General features: G+C 38.3%; 1 protein-coding gene across 2 annotated transcripts in view; it reads right to left on the bottom strand.

The window, feature by feature from the left end:
* Positions 1-22,271, bottom strand: part of LENG9 (leukocyte receptor cluster member 9) — a 57,023-nt gene extending 34,752 nt beyond the window's left edge. Inside the window, exons 1-2 of one of the 2 annotated variants that reach the window (XM_053690747.1) lie at positions 22,141-22,268; positions 4,540-4,617 (exon numbers count right to left, since the gene is read on the bottom strand). In XM_053690747.1, coding sequence (XP_053546722.1) covers positions 4,540-4,542 — 3 coding nt within the window. In that variant the 5' untranslated portion in view covers positions 4,543-4,617; positions 22,141-22,268. Of the gene's footprint in view, positions 1-4,539; positions 4,618-22,140 lie in introns of both variants that reach the window. The other variant, XM_053690749.1, reaches the window with a different exon arrangement.
* Between the last annotated feature and the right edge of the window lie 5,178 nt (positions 22,272-27,449).

Raw genomic sequence — 27,449 nt, 5'->3', positions numbered from 1 at the left:
TCTGTTTCAGAGTAAATAGTACATACCAGCACTATTTTAAAATAACAAACTCTTGATAGTAGAATAAAAACTACAACTAAACACCACATACTCTTCACCATCTCCGTGGAGATGCTACTTGTTCAGAGCGGCAAAGAGAATGACTGGGGGGGGCGGAGCCTGGGAGGGACTATATGGACAGCTTTTGCTGTGCTCTTTGCCATTTCCTGTTGGGGAGGAGAATATTCCCACAAGTTATGGATGACGCCGTGGACCGGACACACCAACGTTGGAGAAAACAGCATTTAAACGCTTACTAGTCTTAATGTCAAGAGGACTAGCTTCCTCAATATTTAAAGTAATTAACACTTCGTTTAACAAAGAACGAATTTACTCTATTTTAAACAAATAAGTAGATTTGTCAGTGTCAATATCTGACGAAGGATCTTCTGAATCAGATAGATCCTCATCAGAGGAGGATAAATCATTATGTTGTCGGTCATTTGAAATTTCATCAACTTTATGATAAGTTTTAAAAGACCTTATACGTTTATTAGAAGGCAGAAATGCAGACAAAGCCTTCTGAATAGAACCAGTAACAAATTCTTTAAAATTCATAGGTATATCATGTACATTAGAAGTTGAAGGAACTGCAACTGGCAATGTACTATTACTGATGGATACATTCTCTGCATGTAAAAGTTTATCATGACAACTATAACAAATGACATTCGGAGATATAATTTCCACAATCTTACAACAAGTGCACTTAACTTTGGTAGAACCGATGTCAGGCAGCAAAGTTCCAACAGATACTTCTGAGGCAGGATCAGATTGAGACATCTTGCAAAATGTAAAAGAAAAAAAAACAACATATAAAGCAAAATTATCAATTTCCTTATATGACGCAGTTTCAAGAATGGGAAAAAATGCAAACAGCATAGCCCTCTGACATAGAGAAAGGCAAGAGGCAAACAGCAATGGGGTATAAAAATAATGAAAAATTTGGCGCCAAGTATGACGCACAACGTAAGAGAAATTTTTTTGGCGCCAACAACATCCGGAAATGACACACTTGTGTCACCAACGACGCAATCATGTGTAAGGCTTCTGCGTCAACTATGACGCCAGATGTGATGAACTTGTGTCAACGGACGTACTTTTCGCGCCAAAAAATTTGCGCACCAAGAATGACGCAAGTCTAGCATTTGGCGCACCCGCGGGCCTAATGCTGCCCGCAATTTGTAAGTAAAAAGTAATCAATTTGAAAAAAGACTAAACCCCAGGTAAGAAAAAAATATTTCTTAATATGTTTTATTTTCCAAATATGAAACTGACAGTCTGCACAAGGAAATACATGAACCTGACTCATGGCAAATATAAGTACAATACATATATTTAGAACTTTATATAAATGCATAAAGTACCAGACCATAGCTGGGGTGTCTTAAGTAATAAAAAACATACTTACCAAAAGACATCCATCCACATATAGCAGATAGCCAAACCAGTACTGAAACAGTTATCAGTAGAGGTAATGGTATATGAGAGTATATTGTCGATCTGAAAAAGGAGGTAGGAGATGAATCTCTATGACCGATAACAGAGAACCTATGAACTAGACCCCCGTTAGGAAAATCATTGCATTCAATAGGTGATACTCTCCACATCCCTCTGACATTCGCTGTACTCAGAGGAATCGGGCTTCAAAAAAAGCTGAGAAGCGCATGTCAACGTAGAAATCTTAGCACAAACTTCCTTCACCACCTCCATAGGAGGCAAAGTTTGTAAAACTGAATTGTGGGTGTGGTGAGGGGTGTATTTATAGGCATTTTGAGGTTTGGGAAACTTTGCCCCTCCTGGTAGGATTGTATATCCCATACGTCACTAGCTCATGAACTCTTGCCAATTACATGAAAGAAAAGGAATCTAAAAATTAGGGACAACACTCAAAACTGATATTGTAAACATGGTGATTTTATTTGTATTTTTTGTTAATTACACATAAGCCCACCACACTAAAAATATGCCTAAGTTTTTAAAATTATTAAATGATTTTAAAAAAAAAATCCCTATAGATCTTCTGTGTTGCAAAACACTATGACTACATTTTTGTATGTCCGTAATGTAAAGAATATATAAAATAACTTTTCTTAACATGGAGAGCTTGGGAGACCATTTGCCTTATTTTTCTACATGATAGAAATCACACACTCTCCTGCGTTGTTCAGGACTTCACTGAAATCTGTGACACATTTTCTGGGCTCCTACCTATGGCGTTTCTTCAGCGTCGACACTCACAGAGGGGTTGGTCATATAATTGGTGCAGAAGAACCGCCTCCGTCATGACGGTAAATTCAAATACAAGAAAGTGTGTAGACTCCGCACTCAGTAATCAAGATTATCCAAGTCTTGTAGTATAAAACTCAAAAATGTAATTTGTTCAATTAAAAAAAAACAGGATCCACAAAAACTACAAGTAAAAATCACCACTTGTAGCGAACTGCTGTACGCGTTTTGGGCTCCTCCCAGCCCTTGCTCACCAGCTGTATCTGTTGGCGCTCTACAAATAACCGATAATAATATGCTAATGTCTCAAGGGAACACCTTTATACAGGTATACCAGTTCCGTTAACCCTTAACTGCTCAGTCTCAAAAAGCACATAGAAAAAAATACATGCAATATGTACTTATGAGAACCTATACATATTTATGGTCCTAAATGCTATAGACACGCTATCAATTTATAATACATAAAATGTTCTCATATAATATATATAGTAACAATGTAAACATAGGACTGATAATTTGCACATATGATAATATTAGTATGAAAGCAAAATGTAAAGACAAACGGCTAGATTACGAGTTTTTCATTTTGGGCTGTGAGGTGCTAACGAGCAGTTTTCCCTCACTGCTCACTTACATGCAGCGCTGGTATTACGAGTTTTCAGAAACCCGTCGTTAAATGGCAAGAAGTGAGCGTTGAGCAAAATTTTGTTCATTACCGCACTCCAATACCAGCGCTGTTTAAGTCAGCGGTGAGAGCCGGCTGAGAAAAAAATCTAACACCTGCAACAAAGCAGCGTAAAACTCAGTAACGCAGCCCATCTTACACTTATTAACCCTACACTGCCGCCCCCGATATCGCCGACACTTGCAATATATCAGTGATGTGCAATTCATTTTCACTCTCTCTCACTCTCTCACTCTCTCTCGACAAAAACAGAGATAAAGACCCATTACTATCACCATCTAATCAATTTATTTTTCCTAATATGCAATAATGCTTTGGTGTTTAACCCACCCTTTTCCTGTCGGATTTATTACAAATTGTTCACGTGCCACTAGCATTTTAGCACACGATACTGTAAAAGACTCTATACTGTATTGCTAGTATTTATTTATTTTTTGTATTGTATGGGTTATTGTGTTTTTATGTGAATCTATTTTATGTGAATTTATTCTTGCTGTTAATATTTATATTTATATTTTTTACTCCATCTAATTGTGTTTTTAAATGTTTTTACACAACTTTTTTCTACCTTCTAAATAGAGGTAGTTGCTTTGAATTACTGTTGAATATAGTCCAGAGATATATTATTAGTGATTGCGCCCTTCCTTTATCCATCATTTCTCTTTTTTTTTTGCATATTTTATCTTGTCAGGTCTGAGGGGTGTAGGGACCCACCGGCCCTGATAGATAGATTAGGGCTGCAAAGTATTCACACGCTAGTTATTCTCTTTGGGTTCTTCTTTGCGCCAATTGTACACCTTCTTTGTTTACATATATATATATATATTTCTCGGGAGTATCACAGCCAGTGCCTCACCAGCTCTGACCTTACCGCACGTCACCGTTTAGACGTGGTTTTTATGTTAGGGTGTTAGGTTTAAATATAACTTTTTCTTTCCTCATAGACATCAATGGGGCTGCGTTACGGAGCTTTTCATTCTGCGATCGCAGGTGTTAGACTTTTTTTTGCCGGCTCTCCCCATTGATGTCTGTGGGGAAATCGTGCACGAGCACATCAAAGCAGCTCTTGTATTTCTGTGCGTTATGGAGCTCAACGCAACCACATCGCCCGCACAAGCCTGCTTTTTTTTAAACTTGTAATAGCAGCGCTATAGGGAGGTGAAATATCGCTGCTTTTGTGGCGCTCGTTAATTTCCCTCAAAACTCGTAATCTAGCTGAAAGTGTGGTGGGAAAATTTTCCACTAGCGGAGTGGGTACTTAAAAGTAAAAAAAACAAAAAAACACACGTTTTTAAATAGGTAGTTTCAAAAGGAACGATAAGTAGGGATATTCTCTATATTTTACAGAAAATAGAAATTTATCAGTTTCAGATATTTTACTTACTGTAAATCAGATCTACAGATATAATTAAAGAATGTTTTTCTTACTCACTAATTCTGATTAGTTTGATTAAACAAAGCCTTATAATTATAAGAAATAAAATAGCACCCTTCAGTATCACAAATTACATGAAATTCAGTAAGACCCTTCGTTACATAATATAAAAAGTACAGATTGTATGATATGCAAAAATATACTTTACCATTTAGCAGTACAGTGTAGGATGGAATACTATGCTTCGTAGCCAACACGCTAGGTTCAGAGTCTGTTTTTTCAACACCTGCAGTGGCAAAAGGTTAAACACAATGTACTTTAAAGCTTCAGCTGTGACACACCTGTGTGTTTCTACTGACGTCACTGTCCCTGGCAACCATACAAAACATAGAACAAATACATTTCAATGCATGATTCAAGTCACACCGTTTTTATTGTTTTAATTGACAAACAACTGAGGAGAGCTTACCTATGAGCTCATTTTTTTTATAACAAAATTATAACTTTTACTTAAAGGGACAGTAAAGTCATAATTAGACATTCACGATTTTGACAGAACATACAATTTTAAACAACTTTCCAATTTACTTCTATTATTTAATTTGTTTCCTTCTCTTGTTATCCTTTGCTAAAATGTTTACATAGGAAAGCTCAGGAGCAGCTAAGAACCTAGGTTCTAGCTGCTGATTGGTGGCTGTATATATATATATATATATATATATATACATACATACACATACATACACACACACATACAGAGAGAAGTGCACTCACAGGAACGAACAACTGGCTCAATACCATTGTTAGCCTGTTCTATGGCGATTTGCCACCTGGGTGCAGCTTCTTTTAGCCCAGTAATGCTTTTCACAGAGAAGAACTTTCCTGTAGTATATCAGTCTGATCCCGCCTATTACGGTCAGTCCAGCTCCGAAATACCGGGCAATTCTTCTCTGAACAAGGAACACAGCAACCCCAGATGATCGTTTCAGCCTTCATTGGGCCTCGTCAGTGAGGTGTAGCCATATTCCTCTAAGCACACTGAGCAAGGAGTCCACGTCTGGTTGCCCCTTTTTCCCATAGGGAGACTAAATACATAGAGAGAGAAGTGCACTCACAGGAAAGAACAACTGGCTCAATACCATTGTTAGCCTGTTCTATGGCGATTTACCACCTGGGTGCAACTTTTTAGCCCAGTAATGCTTTGCTCAGTGTGCTTAGAGGAATATGGCTACACCTCACTGACGAGGCCGAATGAAGGCCGAAACGATCGTCTGGGGTTGCTGTGTTCCTTGTTCAGAGAGGAATTGCCCGGTATTTTGGAGCTGGATTGACCGTAATAGGCGGGATCAGACTGATATACTACAGGAAAGTTATTCTCTGTGAAAAGCATTACTGGGCTAAAAGAAGCTGCACCCAGGTGGTAAATTGCCATAGAACAGGCTAACAATAGTATTGAGCCAGTTGTTTGTTCCTGTGAGTGTGCATGTATGTTTATGTATGTGTGTATATATATATATATATATATATATATATATATACACATATATACACACACACACACACACACATATACATACATACATACACACACACATATATACACCGATTGTCATTGGCTCACCCATGTGTTCAGTTAGAAACCAGTAGTGCCTTGCTGCTCCTTGAACAAATGATACCAAGAGAATGATGCAAATTTGATAATAGAAGTAAGCTGAAAAGTTGTTTAAAATTGTATGTCCCCCCCCCCCAAGATGAATAATAAATGTAATGGCTAATTTTAAAATAGTCTCCTGGAATGTGGGGGGTATCACTACTCCCATCAAAAGGAAATAAATTCTCACACATTTAAGGAGAATGGAGACAGATATAGCATTCCTCCAAGAGTCACACTTAACTCTGGAGGAATCCATGAAGCTTAAAACAACCTGGGTAAAGGATGTGTATGCTTCATCAGGTTCAGGGAGAAAGAGAGGGGTGATCATATTACTAGGGAAGAAGATTAACGCAGAAACCCTGTATGTTAGATCAGACCCAGAGGGGAGATTTATTATTTTAAAAATTAAAGTTGATAATTTGGTTTTTACACTTTGCAATATATATGCACCTAATATTATTGACCTAGAATACTGGAATCAGATGCAGTCCAAAATTCTTTCTATTTCGGAGGGTTACTTAATTCTTGGAGGAGATTTTAATATGGCCCCGCACTGCCCTCTTGACAGGTTAAGACAAAATGTGAAACAAATAAAGAACAAAGACGACAATTTAGAAACTAAATTATTGGCCAGAATTAGGCAGAACTTAGATATCAGAGATATCTGGAGGATCCAGAATCCTGATTCTAGGGAGTTTACGTGTCTGTCTAAAGCCCACAAAATGCTTTCAAGAATTTTTTTTTTTTTTTTTTAATTGATTAAAGGCTATGCACACTTAAGGTAAAAGCAAGAATAATGCCTATCTTTTTGTCAGATCATGGACCAATCTCTCTGGACTTTCAGTTGAAACACCCCAAACTGAAACATATACGGTTCTATTTCCCCTCTTTCTTAGCATCTGATTCAAAATTTAACAGTTGGCTGAGGAATAAATTTTAAGATTACAGCCAGTGCAACCACGAGTATCAGGATCGCCCTGTTTTATTTTGGGTGGCTGCAAAGGCAGTTTTAAGAGACAAAATTATTGTATACAATGCTATGGTAAATAGGAAATTGAAACTAAGAGAGAAAGAACTAACTAATTCAGTAATAAATGCATATAACCGACTTCTCCTTGATAAAAACCCGGTTAATTGGGCGAAATATATTAGAATCAAAAGTGACAGAGATACATTTGCACTTTACCGAGAAACGCAAAAAGATTTAAAACTACAATCTAAATTATACAGATATGGAAATAAGTCTGGGAAATTGTTGGCTAATTTGGTTAAAAATGACAAAAAGTCATCACTAATTGAGAAATTATATGCAAGAGGGAAGCAACTCTTCAAAAGTGAAGATATTTCTGATGTTCTGGTAAAATATTACCAAGAAATATATGCCTCCAGAAATCCAGATACAGCCCAGGCTGAGGATTTTTGGAGCAAAATTGTCTGCCCTAAGATATCTGAGGAATCAGTAGAGATTCTGAATGCTCCAATTATAGAGAAGGAAATAAAGGAGATTATTTCAGACTTAGCTGTGAATAAAGCATTAGGGCCTGACGGGCTACCCAATGAGCTCTACAAAATTTTATCTTCAGAGTTTACGCCATATCTCTCTAACTTATTTAATTATATGTATGTCAAAGGAGAACTTGTGCCCAATTCCTTTTCATCCTCATTTACAACCCTTATTCTTAAGAGTGGGAAAGATCCAACACAGAAAGAATCATATAGACCCATAGCTTTATTAAACTCGGGCTACAAGATATTTATGTCAATTTTGGCTCAAAGATTGCAGGTAATACTTGCCAATATCATTCACAAAGATCAAGCCGGGTTTTTAAATTCTCGAAACTCCGCAGCAAAAATCAGGGAGGTTCTGGTTGTATCAGAGTATTTCTATAATATGGAAATGTCAGGAGAGAGGAGTGGAGAGGTAGCCCCGGACTTAGCTGTTATCGCAATTGATGCTGAGAAATCGTTTGACTCCATCCAGCATGATCATCTCTTTTCTTCTTTAGGTAAATTTGGTTTCAGAGGCGGCTTTCTCAATTTTATTAAAAACATAATTTATGCTTACCTGATAAATTTATTTCTCTTGTAGTGTATCCAGTCCACGGATCATCCATTACTTATGGGATATTAACTCCTCCCCAACAGGAAGTGCAAGAGGATTCACCCAGCAGAGCTGCTATATAGCTCCTCCCCTAACTGCCATTACCAGTCATTCGACCGAAAACATGCAGAGAAAGGAAAACCATAGGGTGCAGTGGTGACTGTAGTTTAATGGAAAAATTACCTGCCTTAAAGTGACAGGGCGGGCCGTGGACTGGATACACTACAAGAGAAATAAATTTATCAGGTAAGCATAAATTATGTTTTCTCTTGTTAAGTGTATCCAGTCCACGGATCATCCATTACTTATGGGATACCAATACCAAAGCTAAAGTACACGGATGACGGGAGGGACAGGCAGGCTCTTTATACAGAAGGAACCACTGCCTGAAGAACCTTTCTCCCAAAAACAGCCTCCGAAGAAGCAAAAGTGTCAAATTTGTAAAATTTGGAAAAAGTATGAAGAGAAGACCAAGTTGCAGCCTTGCAAATCTGTTCAACAGAAGCCTCATTCTTAAAGGCCCAAGTGGAAGCCACAGCTCTAGTAGAATGTGCTGTAATTCTTTCAGGAGGCTGCTGTCCAGCAGTCTCATAGGCTAACCGTATTATGCTACGAAGCCAAAAGGAGAGAGAGGTAGCCGAAGCTTTTGACCTCTCCTCTGACCAGAATAAACGACAAACAGGGAAGACGTTTGTCGAAAATCCTTAGTTGCCTGTAGATAAAATTTCAGGGCACGGACTACATCTAGATTGTGTAGCAGACGTTCCTTTTTCGAAGAAGGATTAGGACACAAAGATGGAACCACAATCTCTTGATTGATATTCCTGTTAGTGACCACCTTAGGTAGGAACCCAGGTTTAGTACGCAGAACTACCTTGTCTGAATGAAAAATCAGATAAGGAGAATCACAATGTAAGGCAGATAACTCAGAGACTCTTCGAGCCGAGGAAATCGCCATTAAAAACAGAACTTTCCAAGATAACAACTTGATATCAATGGAATGAAGGGGTTCAAACGGAACCCCCTGTAAAACATTAAGAACTAAGTTCAAACTCCATGGTGGAGCAACAGTTTTAAACACAGGCTTGATCCTAGCTAAAGCCTGACAAAAAGCTTGAACGTCCGGAACTTCTGACAGACGTTTGTGTAAAAGAATGGACAGAGCTGAAATCTGTCCCTTTAAGGAACTAGCGGATAAACCCTTTTCTAAACCTTCTTGTAGAAAAGACAATATCCTCGGAATCCTAACCTTACTCCATGAGTAACTCTTGGATTCGCACCAATATAAGTATTTGCGCCATATCTTATGGTAAATCTTTCTGGTAACAGGCTTCCTAGCCTGTATTAAGGTATCAATAACTGACTCAGAAAAACCACGTTTTGATAAAATCAAGCGTTCAATTTCCAAGCAGTCAGCTTCAGAGAAATTAGATTTTGATGTTTGAAGGGACCCTGGATCAGAAGGTCCTGTTTCAGAGGTAGCGACCAAGGTGGACAGGATGACATGTCCACTAGATCTGCATACCAAGTCCTGCGTGGCCATGCAGGCGCTATTAGAATCACTGATGCTCTCTCCTGTTTGATTCTGGCAATCAATCGAGGAAGCATCGGGAAGGGTGGAAACACATAAGCCATCCCGAAGGTCCAAGGTGCTGTCAAAGCATCTATCAGAACCGCTCCCGGATCCCTGGATCTGGACCCGTAACGAGGAAGCTTGGCGTTCTGTCGAGACGCCATGAGATCTATCTCTGGTTTGCCCCAACGTCGAAGTATTTGGGCAAAGACCTCCGGATGAAGTTCCCACTCCCCCGGATGAAAAGTCTGACGACTTAAGAAATCCGCCTCCCAGTTCTCCACTCCCGGGATGTGGATTGCTGACAGGTGGCAAGAGTGAGACTCTGCCCAGCGAATTATCTTTGATATTTCCATCATTGCTAGGGAGCTTCTTGTCCCTCCCTGATGGTTGATGTAAGCTACAGTCGTGATGTTGTCCGACTGAAACCTGATGAACCCCCGAGTTGTTAACTGGGGCCAAGCCAGAAGGGCATTGAGAACTGCTCTCAATTCCAGAATGTTTATTGGTAGGAGACTCTCCTCCTGATTCCATTGTCCCTGAACCTTCAGAGAATTCCAGACAGCGCCCCAACCTAGTAGGCTGGCGTCTGTTGTTACAATTGTCCAGTCCGGCCTGCTGAATGGCATCCCCCTGGACAGATGTGGCCGAGAAAGCCACCATAGAAGAGAATTTCTGGTCTCTTGATCCAGATTCAGAGTAGGGGACAAGTCTGAGTAATCCCCATTCCACTGACTTAGCATGCACAATTGCAGCGGTCTGAGATGTAGGCGTGCAAAGGGTACTATGTCCATTGCTGCTACCATTAAGCCGATCACCTCCATGCATTGAGCTACTGACGGGTGTTGAATGGAATGAAGGACACGGCATGCATTTTGAAGCTTTGTTAACCTGTCTTCTGTCAGGTAAATCTTCATTTCTACAGAATCTATAAGAGTCCCCAAGAAGGGAACTCTTGTGAGTGGAAAGAGAGAACTCTTCTTTTCGTTCACCTTCCATCCATGCGACCTTAGAAATGCCAGTACTAACTCTGTATGAGACTTGGCAGTTTGAAAGCTTGAAGCTTGTATCAGAATGTCGTCTAGGTACGGAGCTACCGCAATTCCTCGCGGTCTTAGTACCGCCAGAAGAGCACCCAGAACCTTTGTGAAGATTCTCGGAGCCGTAGCCAATCCGAATGGAAGAGCTACAAACTGGTAATGCCTGTCTAGAAAGGCAAACCTTAGATACCGGTAATGATCTTTGTGAATCGGTATGTGAAGGTAAGCATCCTTTAAATCCACTGTGGTCATGTACTGACCCTTTTGGATCATGGGTAAAATTGTCCGAATAGTCTCCATTTTGAACGATGGAACTCTTAGGAATTTGTTTAGGATCTTTAAATCCAGGATTGGCCTGAAAGTTCCCTCTTTTTTGGGAACCACAAACAGATTTGAGTAAAACCCTTGTCCCTGTTCCGACCGTGGAACTGGATGGATTACTCCCATTAATAAAAGCTCTTGTACGCAGCGTAGAAACGCCTCTTTCTTTATTTGGTTTGTTGACAACCTTGACAGATGAAATCTCTCTCTTGGGGGAGAGTATTTGAAGTCCAGAAGGTATCCCTGAGATATTATCTCTAGCGCCCAGGGATCCTGGACATCTCTTGCCCAAGCCTGGGCGAAGAGAGAAAGTCTGCCCCCCACTAGATCCGTTCCCGGATCGGGGGCCCTCAATTCATGCTGTTTTAGGGGCACCAGCAGGTTTCCTGGCCTGCTTGCCCTTGTTCCAGGACTGGTTAGGTCTCCAGCCTTGTCTGTAGCGAGCAACAGATCCTTCTTGTTTTGGAGCAGAGGAAGTTGATGCTGCTCCTGCTTTGAAATTCCGAAAGGAACGAAAATTAGATTGTCTAGCCTTAGGTTTGGCTCTGTCTTGAGGCAGGGCATGGCCTTTACCTCCTGTAATGTCAGCGATAATTTCTTTCAATCCGGGCCCGAATAAGGTCTGCCCTTTGAAAGGTATATTAAGAAATTTAGACTTAGAAGTAACGTCAGCTGACCAGGATTTTAGCCACAGTGCTCTGCGCGCCTGAATGGCGAACCCGGAATTCTTAGCCGTAAGCTTAGTTAAATGTACTACGGCATCTGAAATAAATGAGTTAGCTAACTTAAGAGCTTTAAGCCTGTGTGTAATCTCATCTAATGGAGCTGATTCAAGTGTCCCTTCCAGAGACTCAAACCAAAATGCTGCTGCAGCCGTGACAGGCGCAATGCATGCAAGGGGTTGCAATATAAAACCTTGTTGAACAAACATTTTCTTAAGGTAACCCTCTAACTTTTTATCCATTGGATCTGAAAAGGCACAGCTATCCTCCACGCGATAGTGGTACGCTTAGCTAAAGTAGAAACTGCTCCCTCCACCTTAGGGATCGTTTGCCATAAGTCCCGTGTGGTGGTGTCTATTGGAAACATCTTTCTAAATATCGGAGGGGGTGAGAACGGCACACCGGGTCTATCCCACTCCTTAGTAACAATTTCAGTAAGTCTCTTAGGTATAGGAAAAACGTCAGTACTCGACGGTACCGCAAAATATTTATCCAACCTACACATTTTTTCTGGTATTGCAACTGTGTTACAATCATTCAGAGCCGCTAACACCTCCCCTAGTAATACACGGAGGTTTTCCAGCTTAAATTTAAAATTTGAAATATCTGAATCCAATCTGTTTGGATCAGAACCGTCAGCCGCAGAATGAAGCTCTCCGTCCTCATGTTCTGCAAGTTGTGACGCAGTATCTGACATGGCCCTAACATTATCAGCGCACTCTGTTCTCACCCCAGAGTGATCACGCTTACCTCTTAGTTCTGGTAATTTAGCCAAAACTTCAGTCATAACAGTAGCCATATCCTGTAATGTGATTTGTAATGGCCGCCCAGATGTACTCGGCGCCACAATATCACGCACCCCCCGAGCGGGAGATGCAGGTACTGACACGTGAGGCGAGTTAGTCGGCATAACTCTCCCCTCGTTGTTTGGTGAAATGTGTTCAATTTGTACAGATTGACTTTTATTTAAAGTAGCATCAATACAGTTAGTACATAAATTTCTATTGGGCTCCACTTTGGCATTAGCACATATAGCACAGATGTCTTCCTCTGAATCAGACATGTTTAACACACTAGCAAATAAACTAGCAACTTGGAAAAACTTTTCAAGTAATTTACTATAATATGAAAACGTACTGTGCCTATAAGAAGCACAGAAAGAGTTATGACAGTTGAAAGTTAATAAACTGAAAGGTTATAGCATCAAATCTTTGTAAAAAACACAATTTTAGCAAAGGCTTGTTCCCATTAGCGAAGGATAACTAACCCTGATAGCAGAAAAAAAAGTTACAGAAATAAACGTTTTTTATCACAGTCAACTACAATCTCACAGCTCTGCTGTGAATGATTACCTCCCTCAAAACAAGTTTTGAAGACCCCTGAGTTCTGTAGAGATGAACCGGATCATGCAGGAAATACAATGAGCTTCTGACTGAATTTTTTTACCTCCCCCTCACACACAACAGTGAGAGAGATCAGTAAACTGTCATAAATTAAATAAAACAACTGCCAAGTGGAAAAAATAATGCCCAAAACATTTTATTCACCCAGTACCTCAGAAAATGAAACGATTTTACATGCCAGCAAAAAACGTTTAACATAAATTAAGTGTTATTAAAGAGCCTGTTGCCAGTCCCTGCAAATTAGGCTAAAGTCTTATGCAAACAGTATAATTCCAGTGAAGTGCCATTCCCCAGAATACTGAAGTGTAAAATATACATACATGACAGCCTGATACCAGATGCTGCTACTGCATTTAAGGCTGAGTTTACATTATATCGGTATGGCAGAATTTTCTCATCAATTCCATTGTCAGAAAATAATAAGCTGCTACATACCTCTTTGCAGATTAATCTGCCCGCTGTCCCCTGATCTGAAGTTTACCTCTCCTCAGATGGCCGAGAAACAGCAATATGATCTTAACTACGCCGGCTAAAATCATAGTAAAAACTCAGGTAGATTCTTCTTCAAATTCTACCAGAGAAGGAATAACACACTCCGGTGCTATTATAAAATAACAAACTTTTGATTGAAGGTATAAAACTAAATATAATCACCATAGTCCTCTCACACATCCTATCTAGTCGTTGGGTGCAAGAGAATGACTGGTAATGGCAGTTAGGGGAGGAGCTATATAGCAGCTCTGCTGGGTGAATCCTCTTGCACTTCCTGTTGGGGAGGAGTTAATATCCCATAAGTAATGGATGATCCGTGGACTGGATACACTTAACAAGAGAAAACTTATATAATCAACCTCATACGAAAATAATAGTTAACAACATCTTGTCCTCACAGATTACACTAGGTAGAGGTACTCGTCAGGGATGCCCTCTCTCCCCTCTTCTTTTTAATCTCTGTATTGAACCATTAGCAATCATGATCAGACGGCAACTAGAGGGTATAAAAATAGCTAAACATGGAGTTGAAATTGGCACTCTATGCTGATGATATACTTATTTATTTATCAAACACTAAAAAGAATATACCTATACTCCTTCAAATTATTAAACAATTTGGGTCATTCTCTGGCTATAAAGTAAATGCCACAAAATCAGAACTCCTTTGGATAAGGAAACACAGTAGCTCCTTTCTCAACATTCCATTTAACATAGTTAAGGAGTCATTTAAATATTTAGGGATATTAATGCCAAGCAAACCAGATGACTTGTATAATCTTAACATACCTCCAATTTTAATAAGTTTCAGAGAGAAACTCAGAAGCTGGGAAAATTTACCTCTCTCTATTTCTGGACGGATAGCTTTATTCAAGATGGTTCTTCTCCCCAAGCTACTCTATATTTTACAGAATACTGCATTAATACTCCTGGAAAGGGATATCCGAGCATTGAATAGTTTGCTCAGAAGATTCATATGGCGGAATAAAAGGCCTAGGATATCCCTGACTAAACTATCACTTGCAAATGCCTATGGAGGCTTTGCTTTACCTGATATTCGTCTGTATAATCTTGCTTTTCTAGCACGGATTGTGGCAGACTGGATTTTTTGCAAAAACTATGCTGTGAACAATGTACTGGAGGAAAATATTTGTGACCCATTTCTTCCATGTGCATTGATACACTGCGAGCCAAAGGGACTGACAAGTAGAATTAAGAGACTTAAAATTATTTCTAACCCGCTAAGGGCTTGGTGGAAGATAGGAAAGCTGCTTACAATTAACTGCAAGGTCTCCCAATATTTACCTCTTAGGGCAGGGGTGTCCAAACTTTGCTCTCCAGAGGTTTTGGAACTACATTTCCGATGATGCTCAGCCAGCATTTTATCTAGCTGAGCATCATGGGAAATGTAGTTCCAAAACCTCTGGAGAGCAAAGTTTGGACACCCCTGTCTTAGGGGGAACCCACAATTCCAGGCTGGTCTAGACTCATCAGTTTTTTAAAAATGGCACTCATCAGGACTCGATAGGGTAGTGCACCTCATTGATCAGGAAAAAAAATGTTTTAAAACGTTTGAGAAACTCAAGAATAAATTCAACCTCCATAATAAAAACTTTTTTGCATATTTGCAGATAAGGCACTTTGCCTTAGACCTAATGAGAGAGGTGAGATGGCACTGGGATTGGGGTTGTTTAGAAGGATGGTTCACTCTGGTAAAGAAAGGGCTTATGTCTATCTCCCCCCTGTTACCATCTTCTGGGAGCAGGAAAGGGGAAGTATACACTTGAGAAAATGTCTCAAGACTGGAATGTAATACTATCACAAGATAATATCGACTCAAAATTTATACAAAACTCCATTCAGAGAGTTTCACAGGCGACTCTTTCAGCTACCTGGAGAGAAGCACACCTTAAACTTCTACATAAGTTTTACTTCACCCCTGAAAAAGACATAAGCACCGAAATCTAAATTTTTAAAAATGTCCTAAATGTTCTCTTATACATATGTTGTGGAACTGTCCATTGATTAGACAATTCTGGCATAAGTTAGAATTTTGGATGAATACATCACTTAAGATCTCCCCTCTGGTGCTATCACTGAGTCGGGTTCTGTTCTGCTTAAAAAGTCAGCAAGAACATCAGCCAAGTGAAAAATTAATAGTCTCCTCTCTCCTGGCGGCCAGGTACTTGATTTTTAAGAAATGGAAAACAAAAGAGATACCTAGTGTAACAGAGATAAAGAACTATCTTAAGAAGCAATGCATATTAGAACAGCGAGACACTAATATTGATAATGATTCTGATATTAGACAATTTTTTAGTAAATGGGCAGCATTTATCAAGTCATTTCCAACTACGGAAATTAATTATATAATTTTTCCCTTTCAAAACTCAGAATTGGTACTCCTGGGGCTATGGTAATTAGTAGTAGTTCTTGTAAACTGGGGAAAACGACAGATAGTAAGAGGCTGTATAGAATTATTTTTTTTCTCTCTCTCCTCTCTTTTTTTTTTTTTTTTTTCTTATATAAGAAATAAAAATGGTTCAGAAGTATAGAACGGACAACCAAGGCCATATTTGATAATTATTTAATTTGGTTAAGCTGTGAGCTAGATCACGCCAACATTAGTATTGTGCTATTAATTGTTAATTTAGTGATTGTTAACTTAGTTTGTATGAACAATGTAATAATGTAGACACGCTTTGGTGTAAACAATTTACAGTTTATGTTTAATATGTGCCTTGCATGGCGTAAATAATTTGTTTGAATTTATCTGGCTGAACAATAAAAAAAAAATAAAAAAAAATTGTATGTTCTACCTAAATCATAAGAGAACAATTTTGGGTTTCATGTCCCTTTAAAATATATGTGCAGAACATAATGGTTCCTTTACTACAAGAATGTATAATGTGTTCCTATCTTACTCCTATAAATATGGCAGCCTAGAAAATTATCATTGGACTACATATTAGTTGAATTATAAATTAATCTAGGGTACGGAAATTATTATGGCAGGGTTCACATATCTATTTGAAATGTAAAAAAGCCTTGACTTATGGAATATGAAAGACTAGACATATAAACCTGTTAAAAAATTTTTTAATTTTTTTAAATAAACTGTTTTTAAAGAAAGTATCCCTTCCAAGTCAATTACAATAATAAAATGTGTGATTTTGCAGAAATAGAAAAACACCAATGACATAAGTCATGTCATACTTTAAAGGGACATGAAACCCGGATATTTCTGCATACCGATTGGATAGCCTCCCCTTTTTAAGAGCGCCTCTCTCTAAGCTGTTAGTCTTGAAAAAGGTCTTGCTAAAGGCCGAAACGCGTAGACGCTTCAAACCTTCTAACGGCTCAGGTTCTTTTTTGATCCCTATGTCTCATCCAGTAAATTGGTAAGCCTAATAGCTATATTTGCACAGGACCCTTAGCAATATTGTATATACAAAAAAGGAGAGGAGCACAAAAATGTGATGGAATACACAGTTATTTATTCATAACTATAGCGTCATAGCGCAAAGTAAAAAACAACACACAAAGTGGAGGGGTTCATAACCCCGGGGTAAAATACAGAGGGTTTCTTGAGCTGTTTAGATAGCGGGCTGACGCGTTTCAGCTTGTCGCTCTACTCCAGCAATTACTTACTCTTAGCAATATTGCACTATGTACTTTTATAGGAAGATCGACCCAAACTTCACTGAGGATTTCCAACATATTGTTTTAAAGATTTCACATATCCCAACAGAGGAATTTGGATACACTTTAATATATATTTTTTCATATATTTTTTGCACATATTTTTTTCACATTCTTTTATGTTTCACACAGTTTGGCATTTTTTGTATTTAAGAAAGAGCATGTCATTTTAAATAGCTTTCTAATTTACCTTTCATATCTAATTTGCTTAATTCTCTTTATATCCTTTGTTGAAAATAATATCTAAATAGGCTCAGTAGCTGCTGATTGGTGGCTGCACATAGATGCCTTGTGTTACTTGCTCACCCATGCACATTGCTATTTCTTAAACGAAGGATATCTAAATAATGAAGCAAATTAGATAATAGAAGTACATTTTTGAATAGTTTAAAATTGTATTCTCTGGGGGCGAGTCCAAACACCGACCAATATGGCTGCTTTATAGAAACGGCTGTGATATGGAGCTAATAAATCCGTTGCTTATCACCCACTAGACCTGTCATCCAAGTATGCACCAAGTGCTATATGCAAGCTAATATGTGAAGATCGAAAATTTGCACTTTTTGTCTAAAACTCCAGCCAGGCAGACCGGAATAGATAAAGTGTGCAGCTGAGGCCTTTTCCCAGTCTGGCACTTTGTTTACCCCCCAGTTTCCTGGTACACCAGGTCCAGCAGCTGTAAGAGCTGAATTGAAACTCTAAGATATATCATACCTTTATTGAATAGCATTATCGGACATACCAACTGTCTCTGCCCCCATACAACAATGGAGAGCCTACCTTATGCTATAGAGAGTGTGTTGCAGAAATTTGAGGAACAACTCTCCTTACTGATCCATTCCGCATATTTGCCACAGGGTGTGTTACACTTGAAACCCAATGAGGACTTACAAGTTCAACCTCCCCAGACAGTTACAATGTAGGTGGTGCACTACTACCCGAATCCGATGGGTGACATTGTCCCGGTCAAACCAACCATACAATCCTATGTAGATGACAGCTGTAGTACTGAAGACAAGAACGCCTCAGAAACCCTGGGTTGGGCAGATGTCCCGCTGCTCGATGAGACATCAGCAGGCCCTCAAACTCTGAGCCAATCTACTTTGTCTGGAGATGCACCATCTCTCATTCCAAGGACCGTGTCCATGCTGGCTGGAGGAGCCCGGTTGCAACACAAGGTGCTCTATACCTACGGTGATAATATCCCTGAGCACCATGTGGAAGCCCTGCTCTCTCACTGTGTTTTTTTATCACATGGAGGAAAAGTAAGTCAGTTGAAGGAGAGCTCTTTAGACAGATTGAGAGTTGGAGTAGGTTAAGAGTGGTCTCAAGCCCGGAACAGTACCCAAGTGATTCCATAGTTAATGGAACTGGTTATCTACTCCATACCACGAATAACATGGACAGCAGGGACTAATTGGGAACTAAATAGCTCTACAAATGTGTTTTAAATATAGAGGGACAATTCCTGCTAGCTTTAGCCAATTAATAGTAGGTCTATCAAGGTTTATACAGACTATATTCTGTTACATGCCAAGTTGTGTTCCCGCTGTCAGCGGCCGAGACAGTGAAACACACTGGATTTATGCTCATAGATTTTTTTATTCTACGGTGCGGGTTATGCATGTTATCTTTAAATATATGTACATATATTTTTCAATCCTATATGTCATATTTTTAGACTGTTAGTTTCCTAGCAGTGACTCAGATAGAGGGATTTAACTTTATTTACGTTCACATTAACCCTCATAAATATACGGTCTTACAATATGCTATGTTATGGTCTAGTTTTTTTTAATCCATTACTTCACAAGTTATACATGTCCCCTTAACTGATAGGGTTACCGGTTACTCTCCTATTAACCGGCTTTTTTACTGGCTCAATAATATATTACCCCCCTAGCGAGCCAGTATATTTACATACATTGCTTATTTATAAAATGCAATGGTCTAAGAGTATGGGAGACTCCAACACCAGTCACTCTATGTATATACTTGACATATAAAAGCCTTTTCAATTCAGCTAGGTAAGTTAACAGATAGCAAGCTGAAGAATAATCATAGTTAATACTAGTATCTACACTATAAGGGGTGATCTATATATTTTTGTCTCAATGTCTTGTATTATAGTTATCCTTGTGCTGTAAACACTGTTCTCATCTATGTATTCACTGAGCCATGGCAATTCTTATTTTTTTTGTTACTGCATTTCAAACCTCAAAAAAAAAAAAAAAAATTGTATTCTCTATCTGAATCATGCAAGAAAAATGTAGTGTTTCTTGTCCCTTTAAAGGGACAGGAAACCCCAAAATTTTCTTTCATGATTTGGATAGATCATACAATTTTAAACATCTTTCCAATATAATTTGCTTCATTATCTTGTTATCTTTTGCTGAAGAAACAGCATTGCACTACTGGCAGCTAGCATAACACATCTCGTTAGCCAATCATAAGAGACAAATGAGTGCAGGCACCAATCAGCAGTAGCTCCCACTAGTGTAGGATATGTGCATATTCAATTTCAAAAATGGATACCAAGAGAAGAAAGCACATTTGAAAATAGAAGTGAATTTAAAAGGACATGAAACCCAATTTTTTTCATGATTCGGATAGAGAATAACATTTTAAACAACTTTATAATTTACTGCTATTATCTAATTTGTTTCATTCTCTTGGTATCATTTGTTGAAGGATCAGCAATGCACTAATGGTTTCTAACTGAACACATTAGTGAGCCAATCACAATCGAGATTATATATATATATATATATATATATATGCAGCCACTAAACAGCTAGAACCTAGGTTCTCTGCTGCTATTGAGCTTGCCTAGATAAACCTTTCAGCAAAGGATAACAAGAGAAGGAAGCAAATTAAACGATAGAAGTAAATTGGAAAGTTGTTCAAAATTGCATTCTCTATCTGAATCTTGAATGAAAACTTTTGGGTTTTATGTCACTTTAAAAGTGTCTTTAAATAACATGCTCTATCAGAATCATGCAAGTTTAATTTTGACTTTCCCATCCCTTTAACTTGAATTTTTATTATACTGCAGTCTTGGTCCTTCCATATTCTTCCACTGTCACAGCACTGCAAATCTTTGCTAGGTAAGAAAAAAAAAAATCCTAAAATTTCATAAGAGGCTTCTAGAGATGGAAAGAAATGAGACAGCCTCTATAGAGTTTGTAAAAGCTGTAATCAGACCAAATAAGTGATTGTTGTATTTTAAAGGGACAATAGAGCAAAAATTAAATGTTCATGATCCAGGAACCTCATGCAATTTCCTCAGGAGCATGCATGTGTCTTTAGCAGACAGAGCATGCAATTTCCTCAGGAGCGTGCATGTGTCTTTAGCAGACAGAGCATGCAATTTCCTCAGGAGCGTGCATGTGTCTTTAACAGACAGAGCATGCAATTTTAAACAACTTTTTAATTTACTTCTATTATCAAATTTTCTTCATTCTACTGGTATCTTTAAAAAACAAAACAACAAAAAAAAAAACACCTCAGGAGCGTGCACGTGTCTGGAGCACTATACGGCAACAGGTTTGCAAGAATGTTATACATATGAAGGAGCATTAGATGACAGCCCTATTTCCTGTCATGTGGTGCTCCAGACACCTCTCTTCAACAAAGAACTTTATGAGTAACAAAGCAAATCTGATAACAGAATTCAAACTTTTTAAAAATTGCTTTGTTTGAATCACAAAATAATGTTATGGAGTTTCACATCCCTTTACATTAGAGTTTACTTTTAATATTGAAAATATGTTAATATAGGAATAGCCTAATTTGTTACTTGTCGGGGCTAGCAGAAAATAAATGTCATTCTTATACCTTATATATAATCATGCACAAAGTAAATATAAAGTGATCCAAATATCAGAAAGAGCAAAAAGAAAAGGTTCATGGGTTGTAGATTGAATGTGGAGTAGTGTATCTTAAAGGGATATGAAATCCATTTTTTTTTCTTTCATGATTCAGATAGAGCATGCAATTTTAAGCAACTTTCTAATTTGCTCCTATTATCACATTTTCTTTGTTCTCTTGGTATCTTAATTTGAAAAGCAGGAATGTAAGCTTAGGAGTCGGCCCATTTTTGGTTCAGAACCTGGGTAGCGCTTGCTGATTGGTGGCTAAATGTAGCCACTAATTAGCAAGCGCTACCCAGGGTTCAGAACCAAAAATGGGCCAGCTCCTGAGCTTACATTCCTGCCTTTTCAAATAAAGATACCAAGAGAAAAAACAAAATGGATAATAGGAGTAAATTAGAAAGTTGCTTAAAATGGCATGCTCTATCTGAATCATGAAATAAAAAAAAATTGGATTTCATATCCCTTTAAGAATGCATAATCCATACCAAACATTTCCAGTGAATAAACTGCAGTATATTTTATTTGCCCCGCTTTATATGCTGAGCTAAAGTCTGCGTAACTATATTAATGGCAATTTAAAAGCCAACAGAAGTAGTTACTAAGTAACATAATATTTATATCATAGTTATTTGTTCTACAGTACTTCCTGGATAACAGTATTAGCACACTTATTGTCATTCTAACAAAAGCAAGAAGCAAATTCACTGCTGTCTCTATTATTACCATCAGCAGTTTATTAACCACAGATGATCTCGGCTTTCTCTGCCGTAAATGAACCAAACTTTTTACTACACTGCATCCAAGCGTTTATATGACGACAACTTGACAAAACTCAAATGCATTGAAAATTTATATTTGATTTTACACTTAAAAGTCTCGAAATGAACAGTGAAGAAGTCAGTTATCGCCATTGACTTATGACTTACCTAGCTACTGTCAGTGACAATGTTACACTCAACTGGATTCACTTCCCAGTATGACTCACATGTTTATGTCACGCTATATAAACCAGGTGTTCTGTCAAAAAAAGCCAAAGTAGTCTAGCTGCAGACTGGAGCTCCACTCTAGACAGGAAACATGTGACCTCCACTGACTCTAGACAGGAACCATGTGACCTACACTCAAAGCTCCAGTCCAAAGTAGTGATGTGAAGTTCGGTTCTTCTGGGTGAATCGGTTCATTTCGGACAGTTCGATTAACTGAACCGGTTCATGAACCGATTCACCAGTTCACCTACTGAACATGAGGTAGAGGCTCTACCTCATGTTCAGTAGGTGAACTGTAGAGCCGCAGATTTGCAGATCCGTTTCCTGCAGTGCTGTTTGCAAACGACTCAGTGTACTGTTAACTATAGTAACTCCAATGAATCATTTAGATAACAGTACGCTGATTCAAATATCAGGTCACACTCACAGCAGTTCTCAACAGACCCCTGCATTTACCCCCTAACTGCAACTTACATTAACCAATTCAGCATCCCATGTTTGTTTATATATATATATAATTTGTTGTTCTTCCTCTATATCTAAGCTAACTTTTACTTAGCAACAGCTAAATATTATATATATATAAACAAACATGGGATGCTGAATTGGTTAATGTAAGTTGCAGTTAGGGGGTAAATGCAGGGGTCTGTTGAGAACTGCTGTGAGTGTGACCTGATATTTGAATCAGCGTACTGTTATCTAAATGATTCATTGGAGTTACTATAGTTAACAGTACACTGAGTCATTTGCTAACAGTTCACTTCTTTTGAATCAGTGAACTGTTAACAGACTGATTCATTGCAAACGAGTTAGCTAACAGTACACTGATTCAACAACACTGGTAATATGATCCTAGAGTGAGATGCTGCTGTGTGATTCATTGCAAAGGAGGAGTTAGCAGAAGCAGAGAGAAGGGTCTAGTTGCAGACTGGAGCTCCACTCTAGACAGGAAACGTGACCTCCACTCAAAGCTTTTTTTTTTTGATCAACTTTAATGTAACAATCAACCTATAGACAATCATTCTGAAAACAAAACATTTTGCAGCTTTCTTGCTCTTCTTAATGTGCACTCACAGTGGTTACCTTATAAATGACAATCAGCATAAACCACTGTGAGTGCACATTAAGAAGAACAAGAAAGCTGCAAAATGTTTCGTTTTCAGAATGATTGTCTATAGGTTGTTTGTTACATTAAAGTTGATTAAAAAAAAAAAAAAAAGCTTTGAGTGTAGGTCACATGTTTCCTGTCTAGAGTCAGTGGAGGTCACATGTTTCCTGTCTAGAGTGGAGCTCCAGTCTGCAGCTAGACTACTTTGGACTAGTGATGTCCAGTTCATGAACGAATCGTTCATTTGAACTGGTTCTTTTCAGTGAACTGTATGAATCAGTTCACCAGACTGAACTGATTTGTTTGCAAACAGTTCACTTCCTGAGTCTGCAGCAGCACTGGTAATATGATCCTAGAGTGAGTTCTGCTTCGAGAAGGGTCTAGCTGCAGACTGGAGCTCCACTCTAGACAGGAAACATGTGACCTCCACTCAAAGCTTTTTTTTTTAATCAACTTTACTGTAACAAACAACCTATATACAATCATTCTGAAAACGAAACATTTTGCAGCTTTCTTGTTCTTCTTAATGTGCACTCACAGTGGTTACCTTATAAATGACAATCAGCATAAACCACTGTGAGTGCACATTAAGAAGAGCAAGAAAGCTGCAAAATGTTTCGTTTTCGGAATGATTGTCTATAGGTTGTTTGTTACATTAAAGTTGATTAAAAAAAAAAAAAGCTTTGAATGTAGGTCAGATGTTTCCTGTTTAGAGTCAGTGGAGGTCACATGTTTCCTGTCTAGAGTGGAGCTCCAGTCTGCAGCTAGACTACTTTGGTATTCTAAGTTGGAAACTTTCCTAAACATAAATATTTATTTTTAGAGCGTTTGCTAGCATTTTTTTATTCCACTGTTTCTATCATATTGCATAGGCATGTTCAGCTCTAGAGCACAGCTGCATAAGTGCAGCTATGCGTTTAATCCATTTGTATGTGCAACAAACAGTGCTATAACAAACATGCTATCATACGTTTTATTATGTATGACCTTTAAAATAAAATACATTTAAAGTGCATGCTGTTTCACTATAGTGCGTATAATATTAAAATATACAGCCGCTGTTTTTGCCAGTATATGTAAAGTTCCCATTTCTTTTGCAACAAAATATACCCCAATGTGTATAACACAAATCGTCAGCTTTTATATAACATCCAACTGACTGAACATAAGAAAAATATAAACACACATATTATTGCTTATATACAGAGGAAGAAGTGCTCAACCAGGTACGAACAACAGAAAATAACTAGTAAGGCAAATAACTACGGTGAGGAAGACGAGGCTGAAGTTGTCTTCTTATTCAGCCAGCTTCTTATTCGCTGAAGTTGACTTCTTATTCAGCCAGCTTCTTATTCGGCAACTGGTTACAATCAGCCAAATAAAGCTGTATGAACAAAATATCTACAATTATTTTTATTTTAAATAAAATAATACACTTTCCCAAAATCTAAACAAACTTATATTGTATACAAATACATGTTATATTGCAATAAACAGCTGGTGAACATGGCACAATTTGGTTATTGTTTTTTAATAAGAAACTTGTATATTGAAAGGGTTAAAATCCTTTGGGTCACTGATTTTTCTCTGGATATATACATAATGTGAGCCCCTTCATACAATCCTTGTGTTTTCAGCCTGTCCCAATGCTTTTTATAGTAAAAACACTGGTGCAAACCTTGCCACCTCATATATTTTACCTTTTTTTTATAAGTAACTGGTATTTTAAAAGGGTTAAACTCCTTTGGGCCACTAATTTTTTTGTGGATATATAAAGAGTGTGAGCCCCTTCATAGGGTAGACATGTTCTTATGAAAAAAGGGAGATCAGAGGGGCGCCTCATGTGTATATCAATATGTTAAACAGGATTATAACATGAAATAAGTCAAATGGGTACTCACATTAGGCCTTTGTACACATATGTACTAGTAGGTGCAGGCTAGTAACTTGTACCAGCTAACCCTCTCCAGAAGTAGAAAGGCCAAAGCCGGATCCACCTGCTTTTCCAATAGGTGTTGTGGGAAGTCAGTTGCAGCAGATAAACTGCTATGAATGAAGGTAAGCCAATGCTTGTATTGTAGAAATTAATTTATTAAAAACGGATATTAAAACAAATTTAAAAACAAATACAAGCAAAGGTTTAGAATACAACGCGTTTCTCAGCCCCAACATGGGCTGTTTCATCAGGCATAATGAACCTTCCTTCATTATGCCTGATGAAACAGCCCAGGTTGGGGCTGAGAAACGCATTGCATTCTAAACCTTTGCTTGTATTTGTTTTTAAATTTGTTTTAATATCTGTTTTTAATAAATTAATTTCTACAATACAAGCATTGGCTTACCTTCATTCATAGCAGTTTATCTGCTGCAACTGACTTCCCACAACACCTATTGGAAAAGCAGGTGGATTCTGCTTTGGTCTTTCTACTTCTGGAGAGGGTTAGCTGGTACACCCGGAGTTACTAGCCCACACCTACTAGTACATATGTGTACTAAGGCCTAATGTGAGTACCCATTAGGTTTATTTCATGTTATAATCCTGTTTAACATATTGAAATACACATGAGGCGCCCCTCTGGTCTCCCTTTATTCATTCAGCTCTGGATATATCTGTGAGGAGAGCAGCAGTACGTTTTGGTTTTTATAAGGTTAGCCGGTACACCTTGAGTTACCAGCCTGTATCGATTAGTACATATATGTACTACGGCCTAATGTGAGTACCCATTTGGCTTCGTTTCCTGTTTTGATTGTGTGACCTATTGATATACACATGAGGCGCCCCTCTTGTCTCTTTTTATTTTCCATCTAGACATGTTCTTAGCCTGGCCCAACACTTATTATATTAAAAAAACTGGTGCCAACCTTGCCACTATCTATATTTGACCTTATCTGAATAAGAAACTGGTATTTTGAAAGGGTTAAATCCTTTGAGCCACTCATTTCTGTTTGGATATATACAGGGTGTGAACCCCTTCATACAATCCACATGTTTTCCTACTGGCCCAACGATTTCTATACCAAAAAAAACTGGTGCTAAGCTTGCCACTTTAAATATTTGACCGTTTCTGAATAAGTAACTGGTATTTTAAAGGGGTTAAAATATTTTGAGCCACTCATTTCTTTGTGGATATATAAAGGGTGTGAGCCCCTTCATAGGAAAGACATGTTGTCAGTCTGGCCCAACACTTATTATGGCAAACAAACAGGTGCCACTGCCAACCTTGCCACTATGTATATTTTAACTTTCCTGAATAAATAAGTAAATGGTATTTTTAAAGGGTTAAAATCCTTTGGCCCATTAATTTCTGTGTGGATAAATACAGTGCATGAACCCCTTCAGGGGATACACATGTTCTCAGCCTGGCCCAAAGGTTTCTATGGCAAACAAACTGGTGCCAACCTTGCTACTTCATATATTTTACCTTATCTAAATAAGAAACTTTTATTTTGAAAAGGTTAACTCCTTTGGGCCACTCATTTCTGTGTGGATATATACTGGATGTGAACCCCTTTATACAATATACATGTTTTCAGACTGGCCCAATGGTTTCTATGGCAAAAAAACTGGTGCCAGCCTTGCCACTTCATATATTTTACCTGTTCTGATTAACTGGTATTTTAAAGTGGTTAAAATGCTTTGGGCCACTAATTTCTTTGTGGATATATAAAGGGTGTGAGCACCAACATAGGATAGACATGTTCTCAGCCTGGCCCAACACTTATGGCAAACAAACAGGTGCCAACCTTGCCACTATCTATATTTTACCTTATCTGAATAAGAAACTGGTATTTTGAAAGGGTTAAATCCTTTGAGCCACTAATTTCTGTGTGGATATATACAGGGTGTAAACCCCTTCATTCAATCCACATGTTTTCCTACTGGCCCAACGGTTTCTATGCCAAAAAAAAACTGGTGCTAACCTTGCCACTTCAAATATTTGACCGTTTCTGAATAAGTAACTGGTATTTTAAAGGGGTTAAAATATTTTGGGCCACTCATTTCTTTGTGGATATATAAAGGGTGTGAGCCCCTTCATAGGAAAGACATGTTGTCAGTCTGACCCAACACTTATTATGGCAAACAAACAGGTGCCACTGCCAACCTTGCCACTATGTATATTTTAACTTTCCTGAATACGTA

Source organism: Bombina bombina, chromosome 8 (genome assembly GCF_027579735.1).
Source record: "Bombina bombina isolate aBomBom1 chromosome 8, aBomBom1.pri, whole genome shotgun sequence".
NCBI lineage: Eukaryota > Metazoa > Chordata > Amphibia > Anura > Bombinatoridae > Bombina > Bombina bombina.
The sequence above is the reverse complement of the archived record's forward strand: the minus strand, read 5'-3'. Positions and strand labels throughout refer to the sequence as shown.